The 27,206-nt window shown below is 38.1% G+C and overlaps 2 protein-coding genes across 3 annotated transcripts; both read right to left on the bottom strand.

The window, feature by feature from the left end:
- Positions 1-521: 521 nt before the first annotated feature.
- Positions 522-19,157, bottom strand: cluhb (clustered mitochondria (cluA/CLU1) homolog b; the record flags this gene model as incomplete). The annotated part of the gene is made up of 26 exons (XM_079834531.1): positions 522-639; positions 1,764-1,837; positions 2,439-2,573; positions 2,663-2,756; positions 2,884-3,005; positions 4,179-4,304; positions 4,411-4,491; positions 4,579-4,718; positions 6,801-6,954; positions 7,044-7,128; positions 7,208-7,452; positions 7,576-7,638; positions 9,617-9,769; positions 9,872-9,972; positions 10,085-10,329; positions 11,075-11,374; positions 11,771-12,165; positions 13,319-13,411; positions 13,487-13,634; positions 14,638-14,763; positions 14,849-15,003; positions 15,079-15,206; positions 15,375-15,518; positions 15,697-15,868; positions 17,231-17,412; positions 17,912-19,157. The coding sequence occupies 26 exons, from the start codon at positions 19,155-19,157 to the stop codon at positions 522-524; spliced, it is 5,025 nt and encodes a 1,674-aa protein (XP_079690657.1).
- A 1,479-nt stretch (positions 19,158-20,636) lies between these two features.
- Positions 20,637-26,853, bottom strand: ccdc92bb (coiled-coil domain containing 92Bb). Of its 2 annotated transcripts, XM_079834511.1 has the most exons (5): positions 26,720-26,853; positions 24,795-24,957; positions 23,812-23,859; positions 23,399-23,745; positions 20,637-23,321 (listed from the first exon to the last, which is right to left on the bottom strand). In XM_079834511.1, exons 2-5 carry the CDS (start codon positions 24,922-24,924, stop codon positions 22,992-22,994), a joined length of 855 nt encoding a protein of 284 aa, XP_079690637.1. In that variant the 5' UTR covers positions 24,925-24,957; positions 26,720-26,853; the 3' UTR covers positions 20,637-22,991. The 2 variants fall into 2 exon arrangements, with proteins under 2 accessions (XP_079690637.1, XP_079690636.1); XM_079834510.1 differs by having other exon boundaries at positions 20,846-23,321; positions 23,399-23,859; positions 26,720-26,783.
- Between the last annotated feature and the right edge of the window lie 353 nt (positions 26,854-27,206).

Genomic DNA, 27,206 nt, shown 5'->3' on the forward strand with positions numbered 1-27,206 from the left:
CTATTAATTAAATTAATTATAATAGTAGATAAATAATACTAAAACAACACTGGTTTTGACTGCTTTATTTGAAGCACTTTTCACAGAGTATTTTATCACAATGCAATAAACATATTTCTTGGCCTACATTCCTTGAAATCAAGCTAAACTTAGTGTAAACTCAAGTATGAAGTGCATGCATTACCCCTCTTTACTACTCACGTATACATATACAGTGCAATCAGCACACATCAACATACAAAGGAAGATATAAATGACCAGACAGTCCGGTTTACAAATGTGCAAATTTGCCTAGTTACAATCAACAGCCAGATACACTCATGCTTTTTAAAGGGAGTGCTATATTTTCTTGCAAGATCATCCGCTGCACCATGAGGTCATGAGTGAGAGTTCATTTCAACTTTTTTCATATTAATATGTTTAAACCTTAACTAGAACATTCTTCATTTAAGAGCTCATCTGTTTTATTTTATTTTTACTTTATTTAAAGAACAGTCTTAAATTGCAATGCGTTAGTCATCTTAAAATGTGTCGTGGTCCCCAGACAGCCCCTGCAGATCCTCCATTGACTCAACATTATTTTGTGTGGGCTGACATGTTTTCTGAGCGTCAGTCCTGAGTTTCTCAAGGTCACTGTTACTTCAGGGATAAAAAAAGTGGATGAATGTTCAATAGTCATTCAAGAAAATGAGAGAAACGCAAAGAGAGAATAATATAGAGATTACAGAGATTTTCACATTTTAATCTTGAAAGTCTAGGTCTGACACAAGGGCAAATATATAGGAAATATCCGTAAAGACAAGTCAAAGTCAAAGTTTTGACCTTCATATTAATAAAAAAAGGGAAAGTGTTCTGTTTGAGGTTGATATGTTTTGAAAGAAGTCTCTTACAAAGGCTGCATTTATTTGATTAAAAACACAGCAAAACAGTAATATTGTGAACTATTTATTCCTGTGATGGCAAAGCTGAATTTTCAGCATCATTATCCCAGTCTTCAGAGTCACATGATCCTTCAGAAATCGTTTTAATATACTTGCGGGATCATCCCCCTAGTTGGCGGTGTCATGTTTCATACAAAATGTATTTTAACTATTGTTTCTAATCTTGATAAAACACATATTATCGGAAAGGTCTGAGACTCAAGGTTCAATATTTGCTGACTATTTTGTAATAGAAGGGATATTTTGACAGAAATGTATTAATTTGTCCCAGGTCAAGGCAACGTGGATGACACCCAGTGGCTATTTTTGGTACAGCGCCTAGAAAAAATCTCAGGAACTTTCATTTTTGTGATATCAACTTCAAATTTGGAACTTGGTTAGACATATGGCTTTGATTTTATAGCAATTTTTGAGTATAAAAATAAAACATGTTTAGGACAGTTGTTTTACAGTAAACTTTTCATTGAAACACTTTCATTTTTGAAGTGCTTTACGGCAATAATCTGCTGAGTGTCTTCTTTAAAAAGAGATCAACCTTAGGTCTGTCCTTCAAAGAATGCATGAATTACAACCATTTAAGTTTGGCTCAAAAAGGAGGGTGACAGTTAAGGGGTTAAAAATAAATGATGGCAAGTAAAAGAAGATTTTTTGGTCTGTTAAATTAGTTAAATAAATAATGTATTTAATAAAAAACAATCACAGGCACATAAAACTACCCGTAAACGCATAATTATGTTATAATTACATTTCAATCAAAGAGCAATTAAAAAGTTCCCAGTACACTTTCAGATCTTACTGAATTGTAAAGGTTATTTTTCTTACCTAAGAGGAATAAGGACAATCCCAGTGACAAGATTTAGCTGCTCCACTATCCAGACACGACTTGGAGAGTTCAGCTAAATGAGGAGACAGCGCAATTAAAGGGTTAGTTCACCCCAAAAAAAAAAAATGTCTCACCCTCAAGCCATCCTTGCTTGGGGTGTATATGACTTTCATATTTCAGCCAAACACAGGCAGTTATATAAAAAATATCTCGGCTCTTCCAAGCTTTACAATTCAGTTGTTTTCCTCGTATTTAAAAGACAGGACAGTTGCTATGAATCTGGGAGACTTTTTCTCCACACTGGCCACTTTAGTATGTGGCGTTCCTCAGGGGTCGATTTTGGGACCGCTGCTGTTCTCTCTATATGCTTCCTTTGAGCCCTATTTTTCAGAAGTATGGTATAGTGTACCATTGTTAAACAGATGATCTTCAGTTTTATTTTCATGCGAGCTTAGATCAAACATGTTCTCTGGACAAAGTACATGAATTTTACAGTGACATAAACCCCTGGCTCTCTAACAACTTTGTGTTTGGCGGAAAGAAGAGTCATATATACACCTAGGACAGCTTGAGGTTAAGTAAATTATGGGATCATTTTCATTTTGGGGCGAAATAATCCTTTAATTCATCATTATTACACAACAACATCAACTGAGATATTGTACAGTACTAACATTGAGAGGGGAAATATCTGTGTCTGATCCAGTCTTGTAGATCCAGTTCATAGTTTTCTGTAGAATCACTGCCTGATGTGTCAGATGCTTCAGGTACTCTGAACTCTCTTGGGTCTTCTCGTGTGCTTCTCCCACCTTTTAAAAACAGCATTTATTAAAATCTAGACTAGATTCAAGGCAAGACAAAAAAAAAGGCTCATCATTTTGGGCTTGTAACCATTCACCTGCTTCCTGTATATGCCGTAGCGCTCCTTTTCATGCCTCAGTGCAGCACGGAAATCTCCTTTACTTTCATGCACTTTTGCCAATAAGTGATGACTGTAGAGAGGGACAGGAGCATGACAGTTTTAAAAACACTTTCTATTTATGTTTTCTTCAGGTTCAGAACATATGAGTACTGTTTCCACAACAAAGTGTCTTGTTTGTGTTTCTGTTCACTCTTCACCTTTGTGTAAGTTTGAGAGATGAGGGTCCCTGATATTTAGAGGTCAGAGCAAGGGCGTTCTCCAGGAATTTCAGGGCAAGATCACAGGCCATCATACTATGAAGCACAAGGCCTATTTTACTCTGTACAGGAGATGAACGAAAAAGTTTGCTTCAGTTAAAGGTGCTTTAAAAAAATGTTGTGTATTTAATACTTAAACACTTGCAAAGATATGCACGAGTAGTACTTCTCATCAGTATTGGGGAGTTGCAAATTACATTTTTTTTTTTTTGTTTGAATCTATAATGGAATTTTGGGGTTGGTAAGATTTTTTCTAAATGTTTTTTAAAGAAGTCTCTTATGCTCACCATTGACTTGACAAAAAATGCAGTAAAAAATTGAAAATTTTCTGTTACTATATTTTAAAATGTAATATATATATATATATATATATATATATATATATATATATATATATATATATATATATATATATATATATATATATATATATATATATATATATATATATATATATATATTACAGGAATAAATTACATATAGAAATATTGGTTACACTTTACAATAACATTAGTTTAATGTATTAACAAAACAATTGTTACAGTACCTATTAATCTGTTAACGTTAGTTGATAAAAATACAGTTGTTCATTTGTTGTTTATGTTAGTTCAAAGTGCATTAACTAAAGTAAACAAACACAACTTTTGATTTTAATAATGCATTAGTAAATGTTAAAATTAACATTAATTTAGATTAATAAATGCTGTAGAAGTGCAGTTCATTATTAGTTCATGTTAACTAAAGTTAAACTAATGAAACCTTATTTTAAAGTGTTACCAACATATTTTATTTTAAATGGTAATATTCCAAAATATTACAGTTTTTACTGTATTTTTGATCAAACAAATGTAGCATTGCATTGGTGAACATAAAGCCCAATTTATGTACAAATTTCTTTCAGCAGATGTACACAATATAAAAAAACAGAATATAATGTATAAATCAATATAAATCTCTTAATTAATATGGGAATATACTGTATATAAGAATTACTGTAGTTACATTTGTAATTACACAGTTGACACTTACACCTAACCCTACCCTTAAACTTATTTTTTTTATGTAAGTAGATAGTACTAAAGGCCACCTAATGTAAAGTGGGGCCAGATGTTGTTTAAAATAGTTGAAGATTGAGTACAGCATGTCATATTGCAGGCCAGTGCTTGACATTGTGTTGGTTTGTTTTCGATGTCCCTGTTGTTCATTATTATCACATTGTTATTATTCTAACTCACATCCAGTAAAGCCATCTCAGGGTGGTCCTCTCCACACACCAGTAGCATCAGGTATCGGGCACGATATAATAATCGCAGAGCTGTCACTGGCTGCCCGCCAGCAAAGCAGTAAAGACCAAGGTGCTTCTACACAAAGAGGAAACAACTTTGTTTGTCACTTTTGTATATTGACACCAGCATAACTATACTACAGTAAAGCATAGATTTAATTTACATAAAGATGATTACGTACATATTCTTGTATAGTGTTGGGATGCTCAATTCCCAGAACTCTTTCACTGATCAGCACAGCCCTCTGCTGGTGACTGAGGGCCTGACAACATACAATACATTTTTTAAAACAATTTATTCAGGTTCTGAGTCTTTAGTCTGTCATCTGTCATTTTAGAACATTTGATACCTCTGCATAGTCTCCGAAGATGTAGTGGATGCGTCCCAATAGCCGCAGACATACGCAGACGTCCTGATGCAGAGCCCCGTAGACATTAGTGAAGAGACCCAGAGCCTGGCTTATTAACTCACAGCCCTCTTTCAGACAACCTAGTGATGCACAAATGGATATCAAAGATTGTTTGAATATTATTTTTGTTTCCATATACACTACCAAAGAATCCTTAAAAACAAAGAAGAAACAAAACAAGCAAATCATCATATTAGAATGATTTCTGAAGGATCATGTGACACTGAAGACTGGAGTAATGATGCTGAAAATTCAGCTTTGCCATCACAGGATTAAATTACGTTTTAAAATATTTTTAATTGTAAAAACATTTCACAATATTACTGTATTTTTAAACAAATATGCAGCCTTTGTAAGCAGAAGAGACTTCTTTCAAAAACATAAAAATATCTTACCAACCCCAAATATTTGAAAGTTTTTTACAACCCCAAATCAGAAAAAGTTGGGACAGTATGGAAAAAAAAGCAAAAAGAAGTGATTTCTAAATTTACTTTGACTTGTATTTTATTGCAGACAATATGAACACAGAATATTTCATGTTTTGTCTGGTCAACTTCATGTCATTTGTAAATATGCATCCTTTCCTGTCATTCAGACCTGCAACACATTTCAAAAAAAGTTGGGACAGTAAAGCATTTACCACTTTGTAATGTTGCCATTCCTTTTCACAACACTTAAAAGACGTTTAGGGACTGAAGACACCAAGTGATGAAGTGTTTCAGGTGTAATTTTGTCCCATTCTTCCTGCAAACAAGTCTTAAGGTGGGCAACAGTACGGGGTCTTCGTTGTCACATACATTCTCTATTGGAGACAGGTCGGGACTGCAGGCAGGCCAGTCAAGTACCCGTACCCTCTTACTCCGCAGCCAGGACTTTGTAATGTGTGCAGAATGTGGTTTTGCATTGTCTTGTTGATATATGCATGGACGTCCCTGGAAAAGATGTCTTCTTGAAGGCAGCATATTATGCTCCAAAATCTCTATGTACTTTTCAGCATTAATGTGCCTTCACAGAAGTGCAAGTTACCTTTGCCAAGGGCACTGACACAACCCCATACCATGACAGACCCTGGCTTTTGGACTTGTTGCTGGTAACAGTCTGGATGATCCTTTTCTTCTTTGGTCCGGAGCACATGGCGTCCATTCCTCCCAAAAAATACCTCAAATACTGATTAATCTGACCACAGTACACGTTTCCACTGTGTGATGGTCCATCCCATATGCCTCCGAGCCCAGAGAAGTCGACGGCGCTTCTGGACACTGTTAACATAGGGCTTCCTTTTGGCACAGTACTGTTTTAACTGGCATTTGTGGATGTAACTACTTATTGTGGTACTTGACAAAGGTTTGCCAAAGTAGTATGTGGTGATATCGCTTGTAGATGAATGACGATTCTTGATGCAGTGCCGCCTGAGGGATCGGAGATCACGGTTGTTCAGCTTAGGCTTGTGCCCTTGTCCTTTACGCACTGAAATTCCTCCTGATTCCTTGAATCTTTTAATTATGTTATGCACTGTTGAATGTGAAATATCCAAATCTCTTCCTATCTGTCTTTGAGGAACATTGTTTTTAAACATTTCAATAATTTTCTCACGTATTTGTTGACAAACTGGCGATCCTCGGCCCATCTTTGCTCCTAAAGGATTAGACCTTTCTTGGATGCTGCTTTTGTACCAAATCATAATTACAATCACCTGTTGACATCACCTGTTTCAAATCACATCATTATTTAACCATTTTACCTCATTACTAGCCCTAAATTGCTCCTGTCCCAACTTTTTTTTAAATGTGTTGCAGGTCTGAATGACAGGAAAGGATGCATATTTACAAATGACATGAAGTTGACCAGACAAAACATGAAATATTTTGTGTTCATATTGTCTGCAATGAAATACAAGTCAAAGTAAATGTAGAAATCACTTCTTTTTTTTTTTTTTTCGTTTTCCATACTGTCCCAACTTTTTCTGATTTGGGGCTGTAATAAAAAATTCTCATTAAAGTTTATTATTATCATAATCAAAAATAATAAATAATTTTATTTCGATTTTTGCTAATACATTCCAAAAATGGTTGCCACTTAAAAAAAAAAAATTCAGCCTGATAACGTTTATAATATGTCCCCGGATTGTTCCTACACATCTGAGAGCTACTTTGAATGCTCACCTTGTTGGACCTGAGACTGACCAGAACACAGGAGATAAAGAGCATCATTGGCCCTGGGACTGATGTGTTTTACCACGGGGAAAATGTTAAGGATGTCCTCTTCAGTAAATACAGTTTTGTGCTCAGAATCAAAGTGATACTCTCTTAAAAGAATCTGAAGGAGAGATAGAGATGGGTTAGTTATCAGAGTACGAAAAAGCACAGTAACCACCAAAAAATCTTGTTAAATACAATCTGAAATACCTGAATGCCAGTTTTGATGGCAATCTCTCTGAGCAGGGTGATTCTCTGCAGCCTGCATTTGTCCACGGCCTCCTCCACACTCCCACTGCCAGAAGGAGATGACATCCCACTCATATCAAATCCCAGCACAGCATCTATTTGTGTTCAGAGAATAGGTCACTCACCAGGGCAGGCTGTAATGGTAGTACTCCTGGGCCTCAGTTTTGATGGCCCCCCAAAGGTCACTCGGAGTGAGGTTGGACCAGATAGTCACCGTGCTGCCCACAGATGCACGACTCCGCCTTCTCCGACTCCTGCGCCTAGAAGCTAACTTGTCGTTTTGCTGGATGACTCCGGCATCAGCAAAAGAGCTAAGGAAGCAGTTGAGGAAATGGCTGACGGAGGCAGACAGGGCAGATGGTTCCACTGCCTGGGGCAGAGACAGAGGATTAAGGATACAAGAACAAGTTTTGGAAAAAGTGTCATAATATACAGCATTACATTTGATATCCCACCGATTATTATAAATACCACGAGGACACTGGACACTCACCAAAAGATATGTCTTAAACAGATGTTTTGCACATCTGGTGATCAGCTCACAGAGTGCAATTCTCTGAAAGAGGTAAAAAAAATAGTTATTTTTCCACATTTCATCATTGTATAAAGGGCGTCACACACTTTGTTATCTAATTAGTTTTTCATATAAGATTAAGGTGAGTTAGTCTAGTGGTACAATTTTAATTCCTATTAAATTGTTATTATATTTAATTTTATTACATAAATAATTTCTTACTATATTTAATTTGATTATATTTCAATGATTATATATAATTTTTATTATACACCACAGTTCAAAAGTTTGGGTTAGTACAATTATTTACTTATAACTTAATACTCACCAAAAATATCAAGCAGCACAATTGTTTTCAACATTGATAATAAGAATAATTTTAATAAGAAAGATTTAGCACCAAATCAGCATATTAGAATGATTTTTGAAGGATTCGAGCTACTGTAGCTCAAATTGCTCAAGAAGTTAATGCTGGTTCTGATTGAAAGGTGTCAGAATACACAGTGCATCGCAGTTTGTTGCATATGGGGCTGCATAGCCGCAGACCAGTCAGGGTGCCCATGCTGACCCCTGTCCACCGCCGAAAGTGCCAACAGTGGGCACGTGAGCATCAGAAATGGACCACGGAGCAATGGAAAAACGTGGATGGCCGGGTGCGTGTGCGTTGCTTACCTGGAGAACACATGGCACCAGGATGCACTATGGGAAGAAGGCAAGCCGGCTGAAGCAGTGTGATGCTTTGGGCAATGTTCTGCTGGGAAACCTTGGGTCCTGCCATCAATGTGGATGGTACTTTGACACGTACCACCTACCTAAGCATTGTTCCTTTCATGGAAACGGTATTCCCTGGTGGCTGTGGCCTCTCTCAGCAGGATAATGTGCCCCGCCACAAAGCTAAAATGTTTTAGAAGGGTTTGAGGAGCACAATAACCAGTTTAAGGTGTTGATTTGGCTTTCAAATTCCCCATATCTCAATCCAATCGAGCATCTGTGAGATGTGCTGAACAAACAAGTCCGATCCATGGAGGCCCCACCTCGCAGCTTACAGAACTTAAAGGATCTGCTGCTAACATCTTTGTGCCAGATACCACATCACACCTTCAGGGGTCTAGTGGAGTCCATGCCTCAACGGGTCAGGGCTGTTTTGGCAGCAAAATGGGGACCAACACAATGTTAGGATATGCCTGATCGGTGTATATGTACATATATACTGAGTGTGAAGTTGCATTCAGAATTTAATTGTCACAAAAATCTGAGAAGCATTGTCACAGCTGAGAAGGCAAGGAAGAGGAGAAGTGGATGTAAATTCAGCAAGCAGGGCTTATTTTGCAAACAAAAACGGTAATCGAACACTAAGAAAGAACGTAACCGCTTTGGTAGCGATGCTTTTGAAACACTTTGTGAAGCTTTGAAACCTTTGCGAGGTTTGAAACATTTGTTTCGAATCAGTGATTCAGAGCATGCATCAAACTGCTCACTAAGTTGCGTGATTTCAGTAAACAAGGATTCATTATGTCATAACTGTTTTGAAATTCATTGTTATCTCTGTGAACCCATGTCTATATGTTTTTTTTGACTATTTGTAGATATATTAATTCCCTTTCCCAGGTATCAAGGTACATCTGAATCCAATGTTAGCTTCACTTGCTGTCTCGTGAGACAGTTGAGCTAAAAAAATTAAGACGGTGTCTGAAAGTTGCGGTTGGTAGTCAGTTTGTGTGTAAATGTATGTTTTCCACTTCTGATGTAATTTCTAGCAATTAATTACTATTGTAGTAATTTAATATTCACTTCATTTTCACCAAAGCTCACTCTATTTTGCTGTAGACCATTAAACTGTTCCGCTGCCTCAGAAGTACCTACATGCGCAAACACTACCTAAAGTCATTGCCTGATAAGGCAACAAATCAGCTGCCTAAGTTTTCGGACGCAGACACAGAAAGACAAGTGCACACAGAGTAAAAGTCCAAGGAACCAACAGAAACCAAACATGACAGGAATGAGTAAAATAAACACTCACATAGACATGATCAAGCCTTTCTTGCTGGGATATCTTCTCAATATACTCCAGCACAGCGCCCAAGTAGCGGATGTTGATGCCGTGCTGATGCAGAGTCTCTGTTAGAGTGATGCCATCTATAGGCATTGATGTGTGCTCAAGGCAACTCTTCGTCTACAAACACACACAGTTAAAGATGTGATTTTTTTTAACATCTGTTTCACATCTTATCTGTTTTATCTGCGCAAACCTTATAAAAAGCATTAAGCAACTTACAAATGTAGGGATTTGATTAGAAATGAGGAAGACTGCAGCATCCTTTAACTGCTGTTTCTGTTTCTGGATATCTTCTGCACTTTCTTTGGGGAAACGTACACCTGATAAAGGAACAAAAATATTAGTAACGTTCATATATAGCCATACACATATTTCTAATATTGTCTGCTCATGTTTAAAGAGCTGAACCGGTCTAAAAAGCTAACAACACACCTGCACAGAAGACATTAGGGTTGAAATGTAAGTCAAAAGTATTCCTGAGGGAGGAGAAGATATGCTTTATTGAAGAACCTTGCTGGTTGTTATTCACTGGCACAGTTTTTAGGGAAAGGTGCTCTGCATCCTGGTCTGGGAGTGGGACAGTAGTTGGATCACTCTTTACCGCAGATGTGCCAACATCTTTGATTTCTCTGTCATGCTCAGTACTTTGAGAGACAGTTTCCATAAACATCTGGTATCTGGTGGCATTCATATAAAAATATTGGAGCTTTTTTATGCTGTGCATTTCATGTATTTTTACTGTTGAATACCCCAAAATGATGTGTATCTTCATAATAGAATGTTTCCTGTTAAACTAAATGTTTACACTTAATTATAATAAAAACAATAAAATAATTAAATGTAAAAAAAATAGTATTAGAATATTTTCACAAAAACTGTCAAGACCAGGTCAAGAATCATATTTCACCTAAAAAAATTATGACTGTTTTTATGGCCATTAAGATTTTACATCTTGTTTTCAGGAAAATTAAGCAAAAATTTTAATTTTATATTTATTCATATATTTATTTTTTTCTCAATTATGGTTCTCATTAGATTCACATTACTGAGTTAATCTTTTACTGTATTACAACAAAAAATACATATACTTTTTGTATTAAATATTATATGTTTATATTTTAAATTGTAATTAAATATTTAATTTTTAAATATTTATTTAAAAGCATCAGCATGCTGGGAAGATTATACATATAAATATATTTATATATAAATATAATCTTTCCATATTATAGTAAAGAGAATTGAGATAAAATAAATAATAAATAAATAAAGTATTATCGACATGCAAAAATACACTTCTATATTAACTGTGGAGAAAATACTATTTCTTTTTTCTTTTTTTTGGTTTGATTTTGGGGTGAAATATGACATCCTTGACAGGTTCACCTGTTTATTAATCATAAGACAGGTGAATCTAATTACCGGTGCTCCACAAAGGCGTCAATGAGTTCCTGTCTCAGGCAGACCAGGCGATGAGGATGTAGCCTTGGGAATCCCAGTTGTTTACACACATGATTTAAATCCTCTCCTTCCACAGGAAGGAAGTTGAGGTCAGGTGGGAAGGTGAAAAGTAGATCCAGGATGTAGTGCCGACCATCATTACCCACAATGCCCTTGTGCTCCACCGAGGAGCACAACTCTACTGCTGAATCATCTTTGTTTAGCACTAGGTGGCGCTGCACTCTCAGCTTCTTACTTGGTTTGTCAAGCAGCTCCAGATACCTTCAAAGAGTTTGAAATGTTTGTGGTTACGGATTCATATATATTGTTTATGTCATTTCTGACACATTCTTCAGCCTAAAGGCCAGTTCACACCAAGTACCATAAAGATAACGATAACAATAATGTCCACACTAACACATGACAATGCTCTGTTTATCATAACCACGTGCTGCAGTTCTACCGCTTTAAATGCTCAAGCTCTTTAAAGCAGGATAGATTCTGATTGGCTGCCAATGTTTTAATCGCTCTGAAAGTGATTCTTCTGTCGTTATCATTATAGTTGTGTGAACTTCCCTATTCTCATAGAATTAGAAATATTATTAAAACTTTACAGCTATCATTATCATTATAGTTATTGTCCTTGGAGTGAACAGGCCTTAAAATGTATGCTTTTACCTGTCATCGGTCACTACGGTCTTGCCAAAGTCAGTGGAGCCATAGACAACACTCTGTGCTTGGTCACGGTCAAGAATTCCCGGCACAATAGTTTGGGCAGTGACGCGGTAGCCACGGTAATCGATCACTACAGTGCCAATCAGGTAGAGGCCTTCTTGATCCACTGCCCAATAAGCCCTCACACCATTCAGATCAAGAACAGGGGCGGCATGGGCCGCAGCCTCCCCTCCCAGATCTCTGTACTGGTCCCGCACATCAAAGCCTAAACTGAAGAAAATGTTGTTCCAGATGAACATCTGCTGTCGTGGTTCTTCACTAGGGTTGATGGGCATCACGTTACCATCTATAACCGCCATGGCTCCTCGAGTGGCAGTGCTGACAAAATCACTGTTAGCCTGATAAAGTCGGTAAAAGGTCATCATTAGAGAAAGTAAATGTTCTTGATGTTACATTTGAGATCAGATTTGGTTTCTAGGGAATAAAGGCCCTGTTTACACCTGGTATTAAGATGCGTTTTAGTCAACTGGATGACAAGTAGACGTGGCAGAGATGTTCCCGTTTACACCTGGTGTTTTAATCCATCTCTTTTGTTCACTTTCAACCACTTCTGTCCTGATTTCTTCGTTTATGGGCGGGTAAATGTATGTGTTTTTTTTAGATCTTTCGAGCTAATGGATAAAAAAAGCTTGCGCAATTTACATATTGCGTTAAAACATTGTGCTTGGTACGTTTTTCGTCTTCAAACCAAACTTGGGTCTCCAGCCAACAAAGTTTAGCGCACGTCCCATAATATTTATGCATTATGTCGGTGGGCGGAGAGTAAGCGTTTTTTTGTGGTTGTTAGAACACATTCGTGTTTACACTACAAAAGCAATCCAGTCTAATACGTTTTCGACTACTAGTGGACGAAAGTGGACAAGCTCATAATTATTTAGACCCTGGTTACACCTGTATTTAGCGTCGTCCACTTGTGATCAGATCGACCAAAATGCATCTTAATACCAGGGCTGTGTCCGAAAACCTAGCTGACTCGTTGGTCGTTGCCTCGCTGCCTTATCAGACAATGGCTTGTAATGACTTCTTAGGGCAGTTTAATGATCTACAGCAAAATAGAGAGAGCTTTGGTGAGAACTAAACAAATATTTAATACCTACATTAGTAATTTCTCGCTAGAAATCACATCAGAAGTGGAAAATGTTGGTAAAAAACGTACATTTACACACAAACTGACCAGCAAACGCAACTTCCGGACGCCATCTTTTTTTTCCAGCTCAACTGTCACAGGGGATATCAAAGGCAGCGAAGGATACAAATATGCCGCCTTCAAAAATCAATCAGATGAAGGTATCTCAGGAGACAGGAAGTGAAGCTAACATTAGATTCGGACGTGCCTTGGTGCCTTCCTGCCTTGAAATGTGTCCTCCGAAGGCAGCATTTTCCAGGTTTCGGACGTAGCCCAGGTGTAAACAGGGCCAAAATGTACTTTGTGGAACCGTAAAAGCCCTTTTTTGTTCTAAATTGAACACATATGATAAGTGGTAAAGATACCTTAAAAACCGCTCTGTCCCTCATCAGACGATCAGTCACGTTTTTTCTCGGAAGCTCTCTTGTGGTCTGAAGTTCTTCATTCCAGTCCCGGGCCTTTGTTCAACACAGAGAAATGAATGAAAAACTACTTGTGTTACTGGCTTGTGTGCTGACTTTCAACATGTTTACCTGAACAGGCACATGTTCTTCGTAACCCAGGCGGAAGGAGATGACATCCTCCGCTCGAACACAGTCCATTGTATGGTCAAGTGCTGGAGCAGTCCAGCTAAACACCTGGAAGGGGGTGGCAATCCTTTCAAAGGGGTGTGTGGACCCTCTAAAATAAGAGAGAAGTTAAGTAGTTTCCACGTACTCTTACAATTACAAAAGAAAAAAGAACCATATTTTGTACTCCCATTATGTACTAACGTACATATTTGACAGGTTAACAAGATTTAAAAGTTTACTCTAAATAAATAAGTTACTTCTTTAATTTGTTTAATTATTTACGACAGACAGTAATTTTAGCAATGTGTAAATGTAAAATTGAATTACTGTAGCTCCAAAGTTACTTTAAACAGTGCAATTTACATATGGTAACTTTAACTCAAGTATGTTTTACATATTTTGACAATTAATTTAATAATTATAACATGGAAATAACTGAATGTAAACAAACTGTGTGGGTGAATGTTACAAAACCTGTCAAGAACCATTTCACTTTAAAATCAAAAGAAAAAGCATCCTGAACAAAATTATGCCTATTTTGTAAGACCATTAATATTTTTTGCATCTTCACATTGCATATTTTCCCTCCAAAAACTGTCAGGACATTAAAATTGTTTATTTATTTATTCTGACTTATGATTATCATTAGTTTTCTCATTGCTGTGATAAAGTAATGTTTTACTGTTTTACAGTTAAAAAGTACAGTTTTATATTTAAACTTGTATTTAAATGTATTTCAAATATGTATTTTGTATTAATCAATTATTTTGTATTATCAAATAATCAAAAATCAATTAAAACCAGGGCAAAGCATATCAGGCATAACATTATGACCGGTGAAGTGAATAACATTGATTATCTCTTCATCACGGCACCTGTTAGTGGGTGGGATATATTAGGCAGCAAGTGAACATTTTGTCTTCAAAGTTGATGTGTTAGAACACAGCACACTTTCAGGGGTCTAGTGGAGTCCAGGGTCAGGGCTGTTTTGGCAGCAAAAGGGGGACCAACACAATATTAGGAAGAGATAATGTTATGCCTGATCGGTGTATATATAAATATATATTGGCACAGTGCCCATACTCTAGCACTCCTTCTGAGAAGTGTCATACCTCTTTTTCAGCAAGGCACTGAAGTTCTTCTTAAAAACTGGACTGATCTGGCCCAGGAGATCCAGCAGAGCATGACTGAGGACACTAGGATTGGCTGGCTTTGGATTAAAGATGTAAGTCGTAGATCTACGTGAAACAATTTATTGTTTATGTATTTGTCTTTCTGGTAGGGCAAGGACTATTCTGAAGACAACTGTACATCATAACTCACTGATTTACATAGAACCCACGAGTTGATGCTGTTATACTGAAGTGTCTGTCCTCCATGGTGACCACATTGAGATACAGGAGGTCTCCATGCATCTTTCTGTTTCCAGGAGGAGGATTCCAGCTACTCATGGTCAGAACTTTCAAGCACTCTGAGGACTGCACAAAAGACGGACAATCATATGTAATCATATGCTATGTTCATCTAGCACAGGTTCCTCAAATCCTACCTACCTTCCCAAAATTGGTATGAGGTTGCAGGGGTACCAACAGACGCTCTTTAGAGCCTGGAACAATGTGATTTGGAGGGATGCAGCTGCTGTGCTTCAACCCGTCAACTCTTCGCTTAGGTTTGCTGCTCTCTTTGAATTAAAATAAAATAAAATATTGTGAAGCCACCATAGTTGTATTGCATAGAGATACACAATTATTTATAGGTCTCATGATGTCTACTGAATAAGGTTATCTTATCTTAACTTCTAAGCCTGCTATCTTACCTAGTTTATTTTATTCTGAGACTGGCATCTTACCTTCCATACGATCTTCTGTGACACAGCTGAGAAATGACGGTGAGCTGCCCTCTACTCCATTATAGCCATCAGTAAGGTCTAGGCTCTTTAAAAGGTCTCTGATGTGACGTAAATGGATACGCACTTCTCGAACACTGTATGGCTCTTTGGCATAATTAAAAGGGGAGCGGGAAGACAGATTTAAGGCAGTTTGTTACTGGTATGTAGGACTATGTCTGAAATGTAATATTTCAACCAGTTTACTATTAGGTGAAGTTTCAGTGAAAGCTTAATTGATCAACTATGATGATGTGATTTCATCTGGTAAATTTTAAGGGCTTACCCTCGACAACCCTCAGGACGGAGCCCTCCTGAAGGCCTGGTATGGATCGAAGGTGGGTAAAGTTGTCAAGAGTGATTCCATTCAACTGCAGGGAGAAGCAGGTACGCCGACAGGTCTCCTCCCGGTCCATCAACACTTGCTTAATTTCGTGCACCATCGCTAAAGGTGACACCTTAGGTGCAAGACAGACGTTAGATAGATTGCTTAAATTGAGCTCATGTGCATCCTGTTTCCACTGATCATCCTTGAGATGTTTCTACAACTTGATTAGAGTCCACCTGTGGTAAATTCAGTTAATTGGACATGATTTGGAAAGGCATACACCTGTCTATATAAGGTCCCACAGTTAACAGTGCAGTGTCAGAGCACAAACCAAGCCATGAAGTCCAAGGAATTGTCTGTAGACCTCTGAGACAGGATTGTATCGAGACACAGATCTGGGGAAGGGTACAGAAGAATTTCTGCAGCATTGAAGGTCCCAATGAGCACAGTGGCCTCCATCATCCGTAAATGGAAGAAGTTTAGAACCACCAGGACTCTTCCTAGAGCTGGGCCTTAGTCAGGGAGGTGACCAAGAACCCGATGATCACTCTGACAGAGCTCCAGTGTTTCTCTGTGGAGAGAGGAGAAACTTCCAGAAGAACAACCATCTCTGCAGCACTCCACCAATCAGGCCTGTATGGTAGATTGGCCAGACGGAAGCCACTCCTCAGTAAAAGGCACATGACAGCCTGCCTGGAGTTTGCCAAAAGGCACCTGAAGGACTCTCAGACCATGAGAAACAAAATTCTCTGGTCTGATGAAACAAAGATTGAACCAGGCACCGCTCATCACCTGGCCTATACCATCCCTACAGTGAAGCATGGTGGTGGCAGCATCATGCTGTGGGGATGTTTTTCAGCGCCAGGAACTGGGAGACTAGTCAGGATCGAGGGAAAGATGAATGCAGCAATGCACAGAGACATCCTTGATGAAAACCTGCTCCAAAGCGCTCTGGACCTCAGACTGGGGCGAATGTTCATCTTCCAACTGGACAACGACCCTAAGCACACAGCCAAGATAACAAAGGAGTGGCTATGGGACAACTCTGTGAATGTACTTGAGTGGCCCAGCCAGAGCCCAGACTTGAACCTGACTGAACATCTCTGGAGAGATCTGAAAATGGCTGTGCACCGATGCTCCCCATCCAACCTGATGGAGCTTGAGAGGTCCTGCAAAGAAGAGTGGGAGAAACTGCCCCAAAATAGGTGTCCCAAGCTTGTGAATGCTTATGTACATGTTATTTTTTTTATATGTGTACAAAGATTTCAAACAAATTTCTTTCATTTTGTCATTTTGGGGTATTTGTTTGTAGAATTTTGAGGAAAATAATTAATTTAATACATTTTGGAATAAGGCTTTAACATACATAGATAGATAGATAGATAGATAGATAGATAGATAGATAGATAGATAGACAGACAGACAGACAGACAGACAGACAGACAGACAGACAGACAGACAGACAGACAGGCATCAATTGGATTTATTTTACCTGGAAGTCAGTGGGTTCTGTTCCAGGAGCCTGGATCTTCACTGTGAACCCTGCATCCTCAGATGGGTCCATGTCAGGAACAGCAAGCTCTTGTTTTTTGCTGTCACCCTCAACCTGTTCTGTCACACTGTCAGCTGGGGTGTCTAGCACATGTCCGCTGGTCATGGTGTCAGGGCTGGGATCTTGCATTTTGGAAAACAGAAGAATATAAATCACAAGTTAAGTGGATTAACAACAAGATACAAAAGAGTTAGGGATGTTTTCTGGGATGTACATTGTCACATTCACAAATTTTTATCAGCACTACAACAGAAATACCTTATAGGGGCTGCACTGCTGTTAATTATTTGGTTAAATTGTATTTATTTATAATTATTATTTAGTCTATAATTATTTTCATATTATGTCTGACCAATAATACAATTCTAAGCTATTTTGTCTAAATAAATTAGACTAAAATACTAAAAACTAAAATTAGTTTTAAATGCAGAGAGTAAATGTAGGAATCATAACATGACGGATATTCATTATTTCATTATTAGTGTTGATAACGATTAGATGATGACATTGTAAAAGTAGGGAATATGAGCATGCACAATTAAATATCCAATATATGATACCAATAAAAATAACAAAATCAGTGTGGTACCAGTATTGTGCATCCCTAGACAGAATACACACCTTTAAAGTTCGGAGTGGCCAGGAACAATTTATCAACCACAAAAAGCGTGAAGCGTTCAGTCTGATCCTCTTTTTGTTCTACCTGTGTCCCAGCGAGGGTTGTCTGCTCCGAGTCCTGCAGTGATAACCCCGTGCTCTTTTTTAGCGCTTCCAGGTCCCACTGCATCTGTTCTACTTCTGTCTTTTTCCATATAAAATCCTCGTCCATCTGTGACAGGCTTTTCTCCATCGCCCCTAGCCCAAAGCTAATCTCTGCAAATTCTGCTTGCTCTACATGAGATATTTTCTTCTCCATACAAAGAAGAAGCTCTGCAGCTATAGTAGCTTTCTCATTAGTAAGCTCTTTTGTTATAATATCCATCTCTAGTGTCTCAGAAGTCTGTGCATGTTGCTCTGAGTCTGCATCTGGGTCTTCAGAGTCATCCGGTTGTGCTACGAGTTCCAAGGTTTGTGCTTCCCCTTGCGTCTTCGGAAGCAAAGGATCTTCAGTTGGAATGCCATACGCAGGTTGCATCTTCATCGCATCCAGATGTGTCTGTGCTGCACTGTTCGGACAATGTTCATTCAGTAGTTTCCCATCCTGTTCCTCATGTTCGATGTACTGCTCTGTTTGAGTCCAACCATCTTCTCTCAGACTGATGTCGACGTCACTTTGTGAGGCATCTAGAGATGCAGCAAGCACAGGAATGCTAACTGGACCAGAAAGTGGAGTTTGACTATCTGCAAATAGTCCCGTCCCATGACCAAGGAGAGATTTACAAGTGTCTCCTCCACATCCATGAGTGCATATTCGGTTTTGAGCTGCAGGTATTTTGTATAGGGATGACAGAAGGGGCCATTCATCCTCTAGGGAGCATAATTGATGTGTGCCTGCAGTGTTTGTGCTTGGCTGCCCCAACAGCTCTCTATTCCCCTCTCCTCCATTTCGCAGATTGCTTTCATCAACTCCATCATCTCTTCTGGCATCTTGTGCTTGCCCCCTCGCTGAGAACAAGAGCTCCAAAGGCTGAATCGAGTCCCCTCTGACCCGAAGGTTGCTGCTAAGCACGATGTCCGGGAACGGGAGATGATCTTGGACCAGAACAGGAGAGGCCAGCAGGTCAGCTGAAGTCCTTGAAGGAGACAGACTTTCGATATCACTATTTTCCTGGGATAGCAGCAGAGACAGCTCCTCAGTCTGACGCTCGACTCCCTTGGTGTTAAAAATCTCAGACACCTTGCGGCAACAATAAAATATGTTCCCCATTTTGTCCATTTGATTACCAAAGAGCAAAAGAACTGTAATATTGAACTCCAACAATCAAAGCCCACTGTGAGTCAGCTAAGAGCTAATTTGATTTTAAAATGACCTTGGCAGCTAGAAAAAACCTTGCTTTGTTGGTGAATCTGTCAGACAAGCCTGACAGACAGTTGACATACCCAATTACCAAGTCTGGCATCAAGCCTGTGCATCTCTGCAATAGCTGAAACATGTTCTCATCTATAGACAGAAAGATATTCTATGCTGTGCATGCCAGAAATGATCAAAAATATGATTTACACATAGATTAATTGATTGAATCTATATATTCATGTATATAACAGTAGAAGACCAGAAACATTGCATAGATTAAAATAAAAACAGGTTTTTCCCCACCCTCAAGTTTTCGGTATATTTGAAACTAATGCATTAATAAGTCATATTAAACATGCAGGTGTCTTCTCACAGTTCAACTCCTTCATAAATGTGCCTGTTGTCCATAAATCTCTATAGAACCACAGGAAAGCAGAACAGCTTGCTCCAAGCAGAGATGTCCCTCTCTCCAACAAAACGCAACACAAATGTATAATGTCTTTTCTCTGCCCTTCATTCTGTGTCTCATGAACCCCTTCATCTCCCCACACACACGTTCATTCTCGGGGGGAGGAGTCTCGATAGAGTTCCCTGCGTCCCATTCCTCCTCCAGATAAATCGCAACTCATTTCTTCAGTTTCACTGAAAAAGAAAAAGAAAAGCACATGACATGACCAGTCTTCTATATTCTCCAGTGTTCTCTGCGTGCTTCTGAAGTGCGTTTCTCGGTCTCTGCTGTCCTCTTTGAAACAGCGTTTGCTGCTATGACAGAGTGCTGCAGTCCCACAATGTGCAGGACCTGCTTTGAAAAGCTGCATTAGTCGGAGAAGTGGACGGACTAGAGCATCCTAGTAAGAATACTAAACGAAGAGAAGTAAGCGTCATTACTGTTGTTAGCTTGTCGATCTTCTCCTCGTCTGGCTTGTATTCTCCAATGCAAGCATATTTGCGGTTAGAATCTCACCTTTACTTGATGCGCATGCGCACACGCTACTAAGTTTCGCTAAACTATCCTTTTCGAGTCGTATATGCTGTAGGCTACTATAGTTTTATTTGTGCAGGTCTTAAAAAGGGTCGTTAAACCGATACCCTACAATTTGGAGGAATCAAAATAAATACATAAACAATTCCACATAACAGAAGCTATATTTCACCTAATATCTTCGCTATGTGACATTGCAAATTTTGTATTATTTGTATTAAAATAATAGCCTACACGAGTTGTTCTTTAATGTCTATGGAAAACGTTCAAAACAAAACAAAAAACCGCTTACAAAACACTGATTGTTTTGGATTTAATACACAATGTGTAACAGGTTACTTGCCCTTAGTTTTGATGATCATGTTCTTCACACAAATGTCCATCATTTTTATTTTATTTTGTCTTTATTTGATCACAATTATGGCATCACATTATTACTCACTAGGCCTAAAATCACTTATTCTCAGACCATAACTAATACTTCATTAAATTAAAATATAGATTAATATAGGCCTATTATTCTTCTGAGAAAAAAAAGTATCAGGCAATCAGACAATATCAAAGTCTCGATCCATATTTCACCTGCTATGAGTTCAACAACACGGACTCTGTTGAGTTGAATACATTTTTATAATTTAATGTAATTGTGCTTATACAATCTATGTCACAAATTTGACATGTCATGTCTGTAACAAACTGTAAAGAAGTTGTTTGATAATTGTATAATCGCTAATTTTACTTGATTCCTATCTTATCTGTTTAGCATGGAATTTCACTTCAAAATGGAAAACAGCACCAGAAAAACAAAATGACTGCAGCTGTAGGCTACTTAATACATGTATGATAATGTGACTATTTTGTCAACACTGATTCCTAGTCATAACATTCCTTGATAATTTCGTTTCCCAGTTTTCTAGCCTTTTTTGTCTCAACTTTCAGAAAACTTAATAAACATAATGCACAAGCAGATATATTTAAACAGGAAAAACTGAATAAAATAACACCAATATGAAAATGTTTGTATTATTTAATAAATAAACCATAATTCACTTCAATACATCATAAAGCTCTTTCCCAATAGACCCTATTCACAGCAGAGCTTAATCTTAAATCTATTTTTATGGGAATGAAAGAGAGGCTGCGAGGGATATATAGACATACATCTCTTCAGTGGGTTTTACTGTTATTTAAGGTGTTTTTGAATTGTTCTGCTGACGAAACTGTATTTCCAAGAAATTTCAGTACACACAAAAAAACTCAAGACAACAAGTGATATAGGAGCTTTATACAGCTTTTTACAGCGGATGCCATTGAAATACAGTAAGTCTATCCCTTACAGCCTCGCTTTCATACCTGATATGGCGCTGCTCTAAATAAGGTCTATAGCGACAGAGACCAAAAACACAAAAGCAATATAATATAAATATAATGGACCTTATCTGCCCTCCCTGTTTAACACACCTTTTAAAGTGTGTCTAATGTAATCAGAATAATTCACTTCATTGACATAAATAATGACTGCATGGAAAGTGAATACTTCTTTAGAGAGTGTTCTGGATTCAACAATGAAGACTAATTGTCTAAAATCTTCATATCCAGCCTTTACATGTTCCAGAAGTAAAAAAATCCCATTCATTTTCTCCATAGGGAAATGGATTTTGAACGATAACTTTTAAAGATAGTCCTACTGTGAGCTGCAAGGTTGTTAAATGTTAATGCTTCTATTGAAGCGACCAGTGCAAAGTTTCAACTCATTTTTTAAATAATTGTGTTCAACAGCAGAATTCCAGGTGAAAAACTGGTGTAGAGTCAGCTTCCCTACACTTTCAAACTGCTTAAACATTTGTATGCATAATAAGCATATTTTTCAATAAGCATAGAATTCTATATACAGATATAATATAATTAAAGTCTTTAGGGTACGTTCACACTTGGCATGTTTGGTTCGATTAAAAAACATCCGGGTGCAATTGCTCTGTTGTGCGGTTTATTTGAATAAGTGTGAACGCTGCCATTCGAGCCCTGGTGCGCACTTCCAAAGTGGTTCCGTACCAAGTGTGCCGCACACGTCCTGAAAAGTGAAGCCAAAGCGCCTTGATAGCCCCCAGGTTGTTGGTCCCAGTATATATCATAAACCCCGCCCGAGACAAACTAAACACCAACAGACTTTTTTTCGGGAGGAGATTGGAGCTTTGGCTTTAATTTCTACATTTCCATAACTGTTTATTTCACAGCGACAAATGAGTTGTTCTGCAGTAATCTGTACTAACAGATACTGTGGGGGGGTTTTAATATCGGGGCTCTTTTTCCTGCTCTCTACTGCACAGCCATATTTGGACATTGGCAGCTTCACTTTTCTACAATGGAAGACAGTGAAGGGGCGTCATCCATCCTATTTTACAGTCTATAGTCAGGACCAAACGAGCCAAGCGAACCAAACTACAAGTCAATAGCTTAATATTTCTCCATCGGGTTTAATTTTGATTATGTCATTCATAGTGCTTCATGGGATTGTAGTTCTTTCCCTCATTAAAGCTGTGAAGTACCTTTGTAGGCTTGTACCTTTGTCTTTTTGTCAGATTTTCAAAAACTTTTTTGCCTCAAATCAAAGTTGGTAATGTTGTGATTTGCATTGTAGATGGTTGGTTTGGTTCATGGCTTATAACTCCTGAGACTTAAAAAAAAAATCCCTATAGAAAAAAATGAATTGGAAAAATACCTCTGGAACCAAGACTGCTGAAAAAAGGGACGGGCACTGTTGCACTCTATAACTCTGTTGTTTCTGGTCCAATGTCTTCCCTCAGTGGTCGGTCCCTGAATCTACCTATCCGAGCTTCCGACATCCTTGAAAGGCCACCTTCACTCCAGTGACCTCCAAGTGACTTGTGCAAGGGGAGGAGCCTATGTCTGAAAGGATAAAGGAAAAGGGCGGGGTCAGGCATGGGGCGGGGCTCCTCGGGCCCAAGCACCCTTTCGCGGGGCACGCATTCCCTCACTCTCTCCGATCTCCGCATCCTTCCTGAAGCTCTGCTTTGACGTGTGTTTTCCGCCATCACTGGAGATGTCCACGGAGAATTTGCAGTCCATTCTGATTCCTATGAACAGGTAATGAATGAGACTGATTCATGTGTCAGATTATGAGTACTGTAGATCCAGTAGTAGTGCCTCCTACCTGCATGGCACCTCCATCATCATCTTCTTCTTCGTCATCTTCCTCATAGTCGTCTGCCTGGTGATACAATCGAAAGTGTGCTGAATGGAGTTGGAAAGAGAGTTGAGCGGCCACATCGGTCTGCTTGCGGAGGTCACGACTCAGCGTTGTGATCTTATGACTGCGCCGTCTTAGCTCATCCAGGAACCGCCGCTCTTCATCGCGAAGTCGAACCTGCAGTGCGCTCGCAAGTGCCCCCTTTTTCCGTAGCTCCGCCCGCAGCTCCACCAGCGCACTTTCCTGCTCAGCCAAATGCTGCTCTGTCTCCAGTAATCGTGCCTGCAGCAGCTCTTCCTCCAACTCGATATCTATAATAACACATAGTTGAGGGAACATGTGGGAATGGATGGAATTTTGTGATATTTTATACTCACCTTCTTGGCTTCTTACTGGTGGTGTTTTACTTAGATCACAACTCAGCTCTGCAGAGACATACAGAGAGGTGGACGTTATCAGACAATGCAAAGTAGCTTTTAGTCCCCCAAACGTGACAACTGCAATTCTTACAATTTCACCTATGAAATAGATCATTTATACTGAAACGTAAAAAAAAAAAAACATATTTATACTGTAGGAGAAGATACGTTTGATTTAGTAAAAAACCCAAAAATGACAGAAAATTAAATAATAGTTTTGTTATATTTTCATTACACTAAACAATAAATATTTAAGATAATATTTTTACAATAAAAATACAATCTTAAACATATTTCATTAAAATCATATACTTTACATATTAGCTTTGAAAACCCGTCAAAATGCTGTAAAATACTGTTTTTACAAACATATTCGCAAAATGTTTTTCTCTCCAATGTTTTTATAGACAATTCAAAACAAAAAGTCTGATTTAAGCAAACATACATTTGTTTTCTTCTGTTTATCTAAATGAATGAAACATTTAAAGGAATAGTTCGGATAAAAATGAAAATTCTGTCATCATTTAGTTATGCCAAATTTGTATAAATGTCTTTCTTTTGTGGACAAATGTGTACGTACATACATTGGAAGTCAACATTACTCAAATATCTTCTTTTGTGATCCATTGATGAAGGAAGATGAGGGCAAGTAAACAATGACAGAATTTTCATTTTGGGATGAACTATCCCTTTAAGGCCCTTAAAGATTATTATAAACTGATATTCTTTCTAAAGCTTCTTTGAAACAATACGTAAAGTGAACAGCACTATACAAATAAAACTTACTAGAACTATTTTGACTTAAAACTGTACATTTCATTTACAAAACTGCACTTTCTAAATAAATCATAGTTAATAAACTCAACTGCAAAGTAGAGGTACTACATTTTATGATTTACTGAGTATCTGAAGAATCTATACAGTGAGGTTGAGTGACAGACCGTTGCATCGTTTCTTCAGGTTGCGTATCTCTAGCCGTAGACCGGTCAGGAGAATCCGATGTTCTTGCTGCAAAAATGCTACATTACGCTCAACACTCTCCACCTGTTGGGCAAGTGTGGATCTATCCATGGATTGCTCCTAGATGTTGGCAGTTAACAGCTCCTTTTTGCAATGAAAGTGAAAAATGTCAATAAAAAGTAAACACAATATAGGTTTCTTCATTATAGGCCTAACCATTCATTTCAAGCCATTGGTTTCCATTAAGGCAGAATATCCTTTAGCCACTTCCCTCCAAACACCAGTCTGAGGCGAGCTAGAGATGGCGAGGAGGTGTGTTAAAATCAAGTCCCACCCTCTATTTTTCTCTTTCAATATCCACCTTATTTTTCCACATGGAGGTAAGGTGTTTTCTGTGAATTCACAGAAAACACCTTACCTCCATGTGGAAAAATAAGGTGGATATTGAAAGAAACATTCATGTGAAACATTCATGTGTGAGACTTCAGATGTATTAGCCGCTATAGGGAAATAACGAGAAGAATATATCAAAGTGCAGTAAACTGTTAATAATTAAGACAATACATTAAAATAATGTGGTAAGAAATACCAGTTTTCAGTATCAAGCAGCATAACAAGCTGATTTGTACAGCTAAAAATAACTGGAAGCAAATGACACCGGAAGCCAGATACATTCAAATTACAAATGGCCGCGCCCGCTTTTACCTGAAAAATAAGGTGGATAGAATGCAACAGTGGTCTTGGTTCCAGTCCAGAGCGTATGGGAAACTGGCTCTACGCCATTTGCAGTGCTTCACTTGACTCTTTGTCATTTGATTCTCTGGTGGACATTTATTTGCAGAATCATTAATTATGTACTTTTTCGCAGAGGATTACACTGTTGAACATGATTATTTAGAAAATTAGTTATTTAATGCAGGCGGATGGCTTCAACAAAAAACATACACCACCGATTAGCCTAACAACTTAGTAGCTCACATTAGATATGTCTTTAAAGGTTTATAAGTATTGTTTAAAATTAATTATCTAATTTCTAGAGAAAATAGGATTTTTACTTCCGGAACCTGACTGTTACACTCTGTTGTGTTTTACTCAGAATTATACCACAATACTTAAGTAAAAACAGTCACAACTTCTGTTGCACATTGACTTTAACAACCTGTTCAGTGAAATGTTTTGTTTTGACAAATGTGTTTGCTATGTTTCTTTAAATATGCAACTTGATGATATACATTTTAAAGCATGACTTAAGTGTTCAAATACATTTTGTGGCCACTGTATACACCAATAACATTATTTTTCGACGGCTCCCTATTATTCTGGATCATAAAATGGCTCTTTTGTTACAACTGCAGCATCAGCAGATTAAGATTCAGTTCAAAATCAGCATTATGTCATTGGCACATCCGGGACATTCAGACCCAGGAAATGCGTAACGATGACAGGCGTATGTATGTAAACATTGCAATCTCTCGTCTTTAAGGCGAACAAATGTTGGCAAACCAAGTTTTTTTTCTTTCATTAAAAGCACATGATTCCCTCCGGTCGACGTCTTAATTAATTATTTTGTATATCGTTGTATTTGTGTTTAATGCATTTTCCACAAAGATTTCAACAATAACTACACACCCATCAACCTCCGCGCACTGATCCTTGGAATATGTCAGCAAATAATGATTAACTAAATAAATACTACACACTGAAATACTGACAACAGAGTCTGCTGAAGCGTATGATAATATCGTGAAGGTTACGTTTACATCACGGCGCTGACGATCTTGACTCTTTATTTAAACTACACCTCCATCAATACGATGTTTTAAAATCACTGCACCGCGTTTCAAAGTCAGTAATCTCAATGACATAAAAATGCAGGTGGAAGATCACGCCACCCAATGATACTTACGAGTTGACTGAGTGGATGAATGATGCAGGACACCTCCAGTGCAAAGCATCGCCACCAAAACAGTGCGCCAGGGACACGAAAGGGTTAGTTAGCCATCTGCCACATCCATCCCATTCATTTAGCCAATGAAGTGGACTGAAGTGACAAGTTTCATTTGTTTTATAGTGCAGTGACTTTGAGGGTTTGCTCAAGGTCGATATTTAACTATCATGTTTTTTTAAAAGAAGACACACACACTTATAACAAATTACTATTTATATGTCATTGAATATGTGCTTTGTAAATTATTTCACTCATGGTGTAACTAAGTTGTATAGCAGGTGTTAACACAATGTAAGATATTAAAGATTTTCTTATTAAAATATTCAAAAAACACTAGAACAATGTTATATATTTTCTTGACTTGTGTACTTACATTATCCCAAATGTATTAACCCGGCTATTTTAACCAGACAGTGTAACGGCCCGTGTCATTGCGTTGCCTGCC

Source organism: Gobio gobio (assembly GCF_949357685.1).
Source record: "Gobio gobio genome assembly, chromosome: 14".
Taxonomy (NCBI): domain Eukaryota; kingdom Metazoa; phylum Chordata; class Actinopteri; order Cypriniformes; family Gobionidae; genus Gobio; species Gobio gobio.

Excerpts from the sequence above, each read along its gene's own strand:
- ccdc92bb (XM_079834510.1), bottom strand. The coding sequence starts at position 24,924 with ATGGATAGATCCACACTTGCCCAACAGGTGGAGAGTGTTGAGCGTAAT. Across the intron at positions 23,860-24,794 it reads CCTGAAGAAACGATGCAACG|AGCTGAGTTGTGATCTAAGT; the intron begins GTCTGTCACTCA and ends ATGTCTCTGCAG. Across the intron at positions 23,322-23,398 it reads ATGATGGAGGTGCCATGCAG|GAATCAGAATGGACTGCAAA; the intron begins GTAGGAGGCACT and ends ACCTGTTCATAG.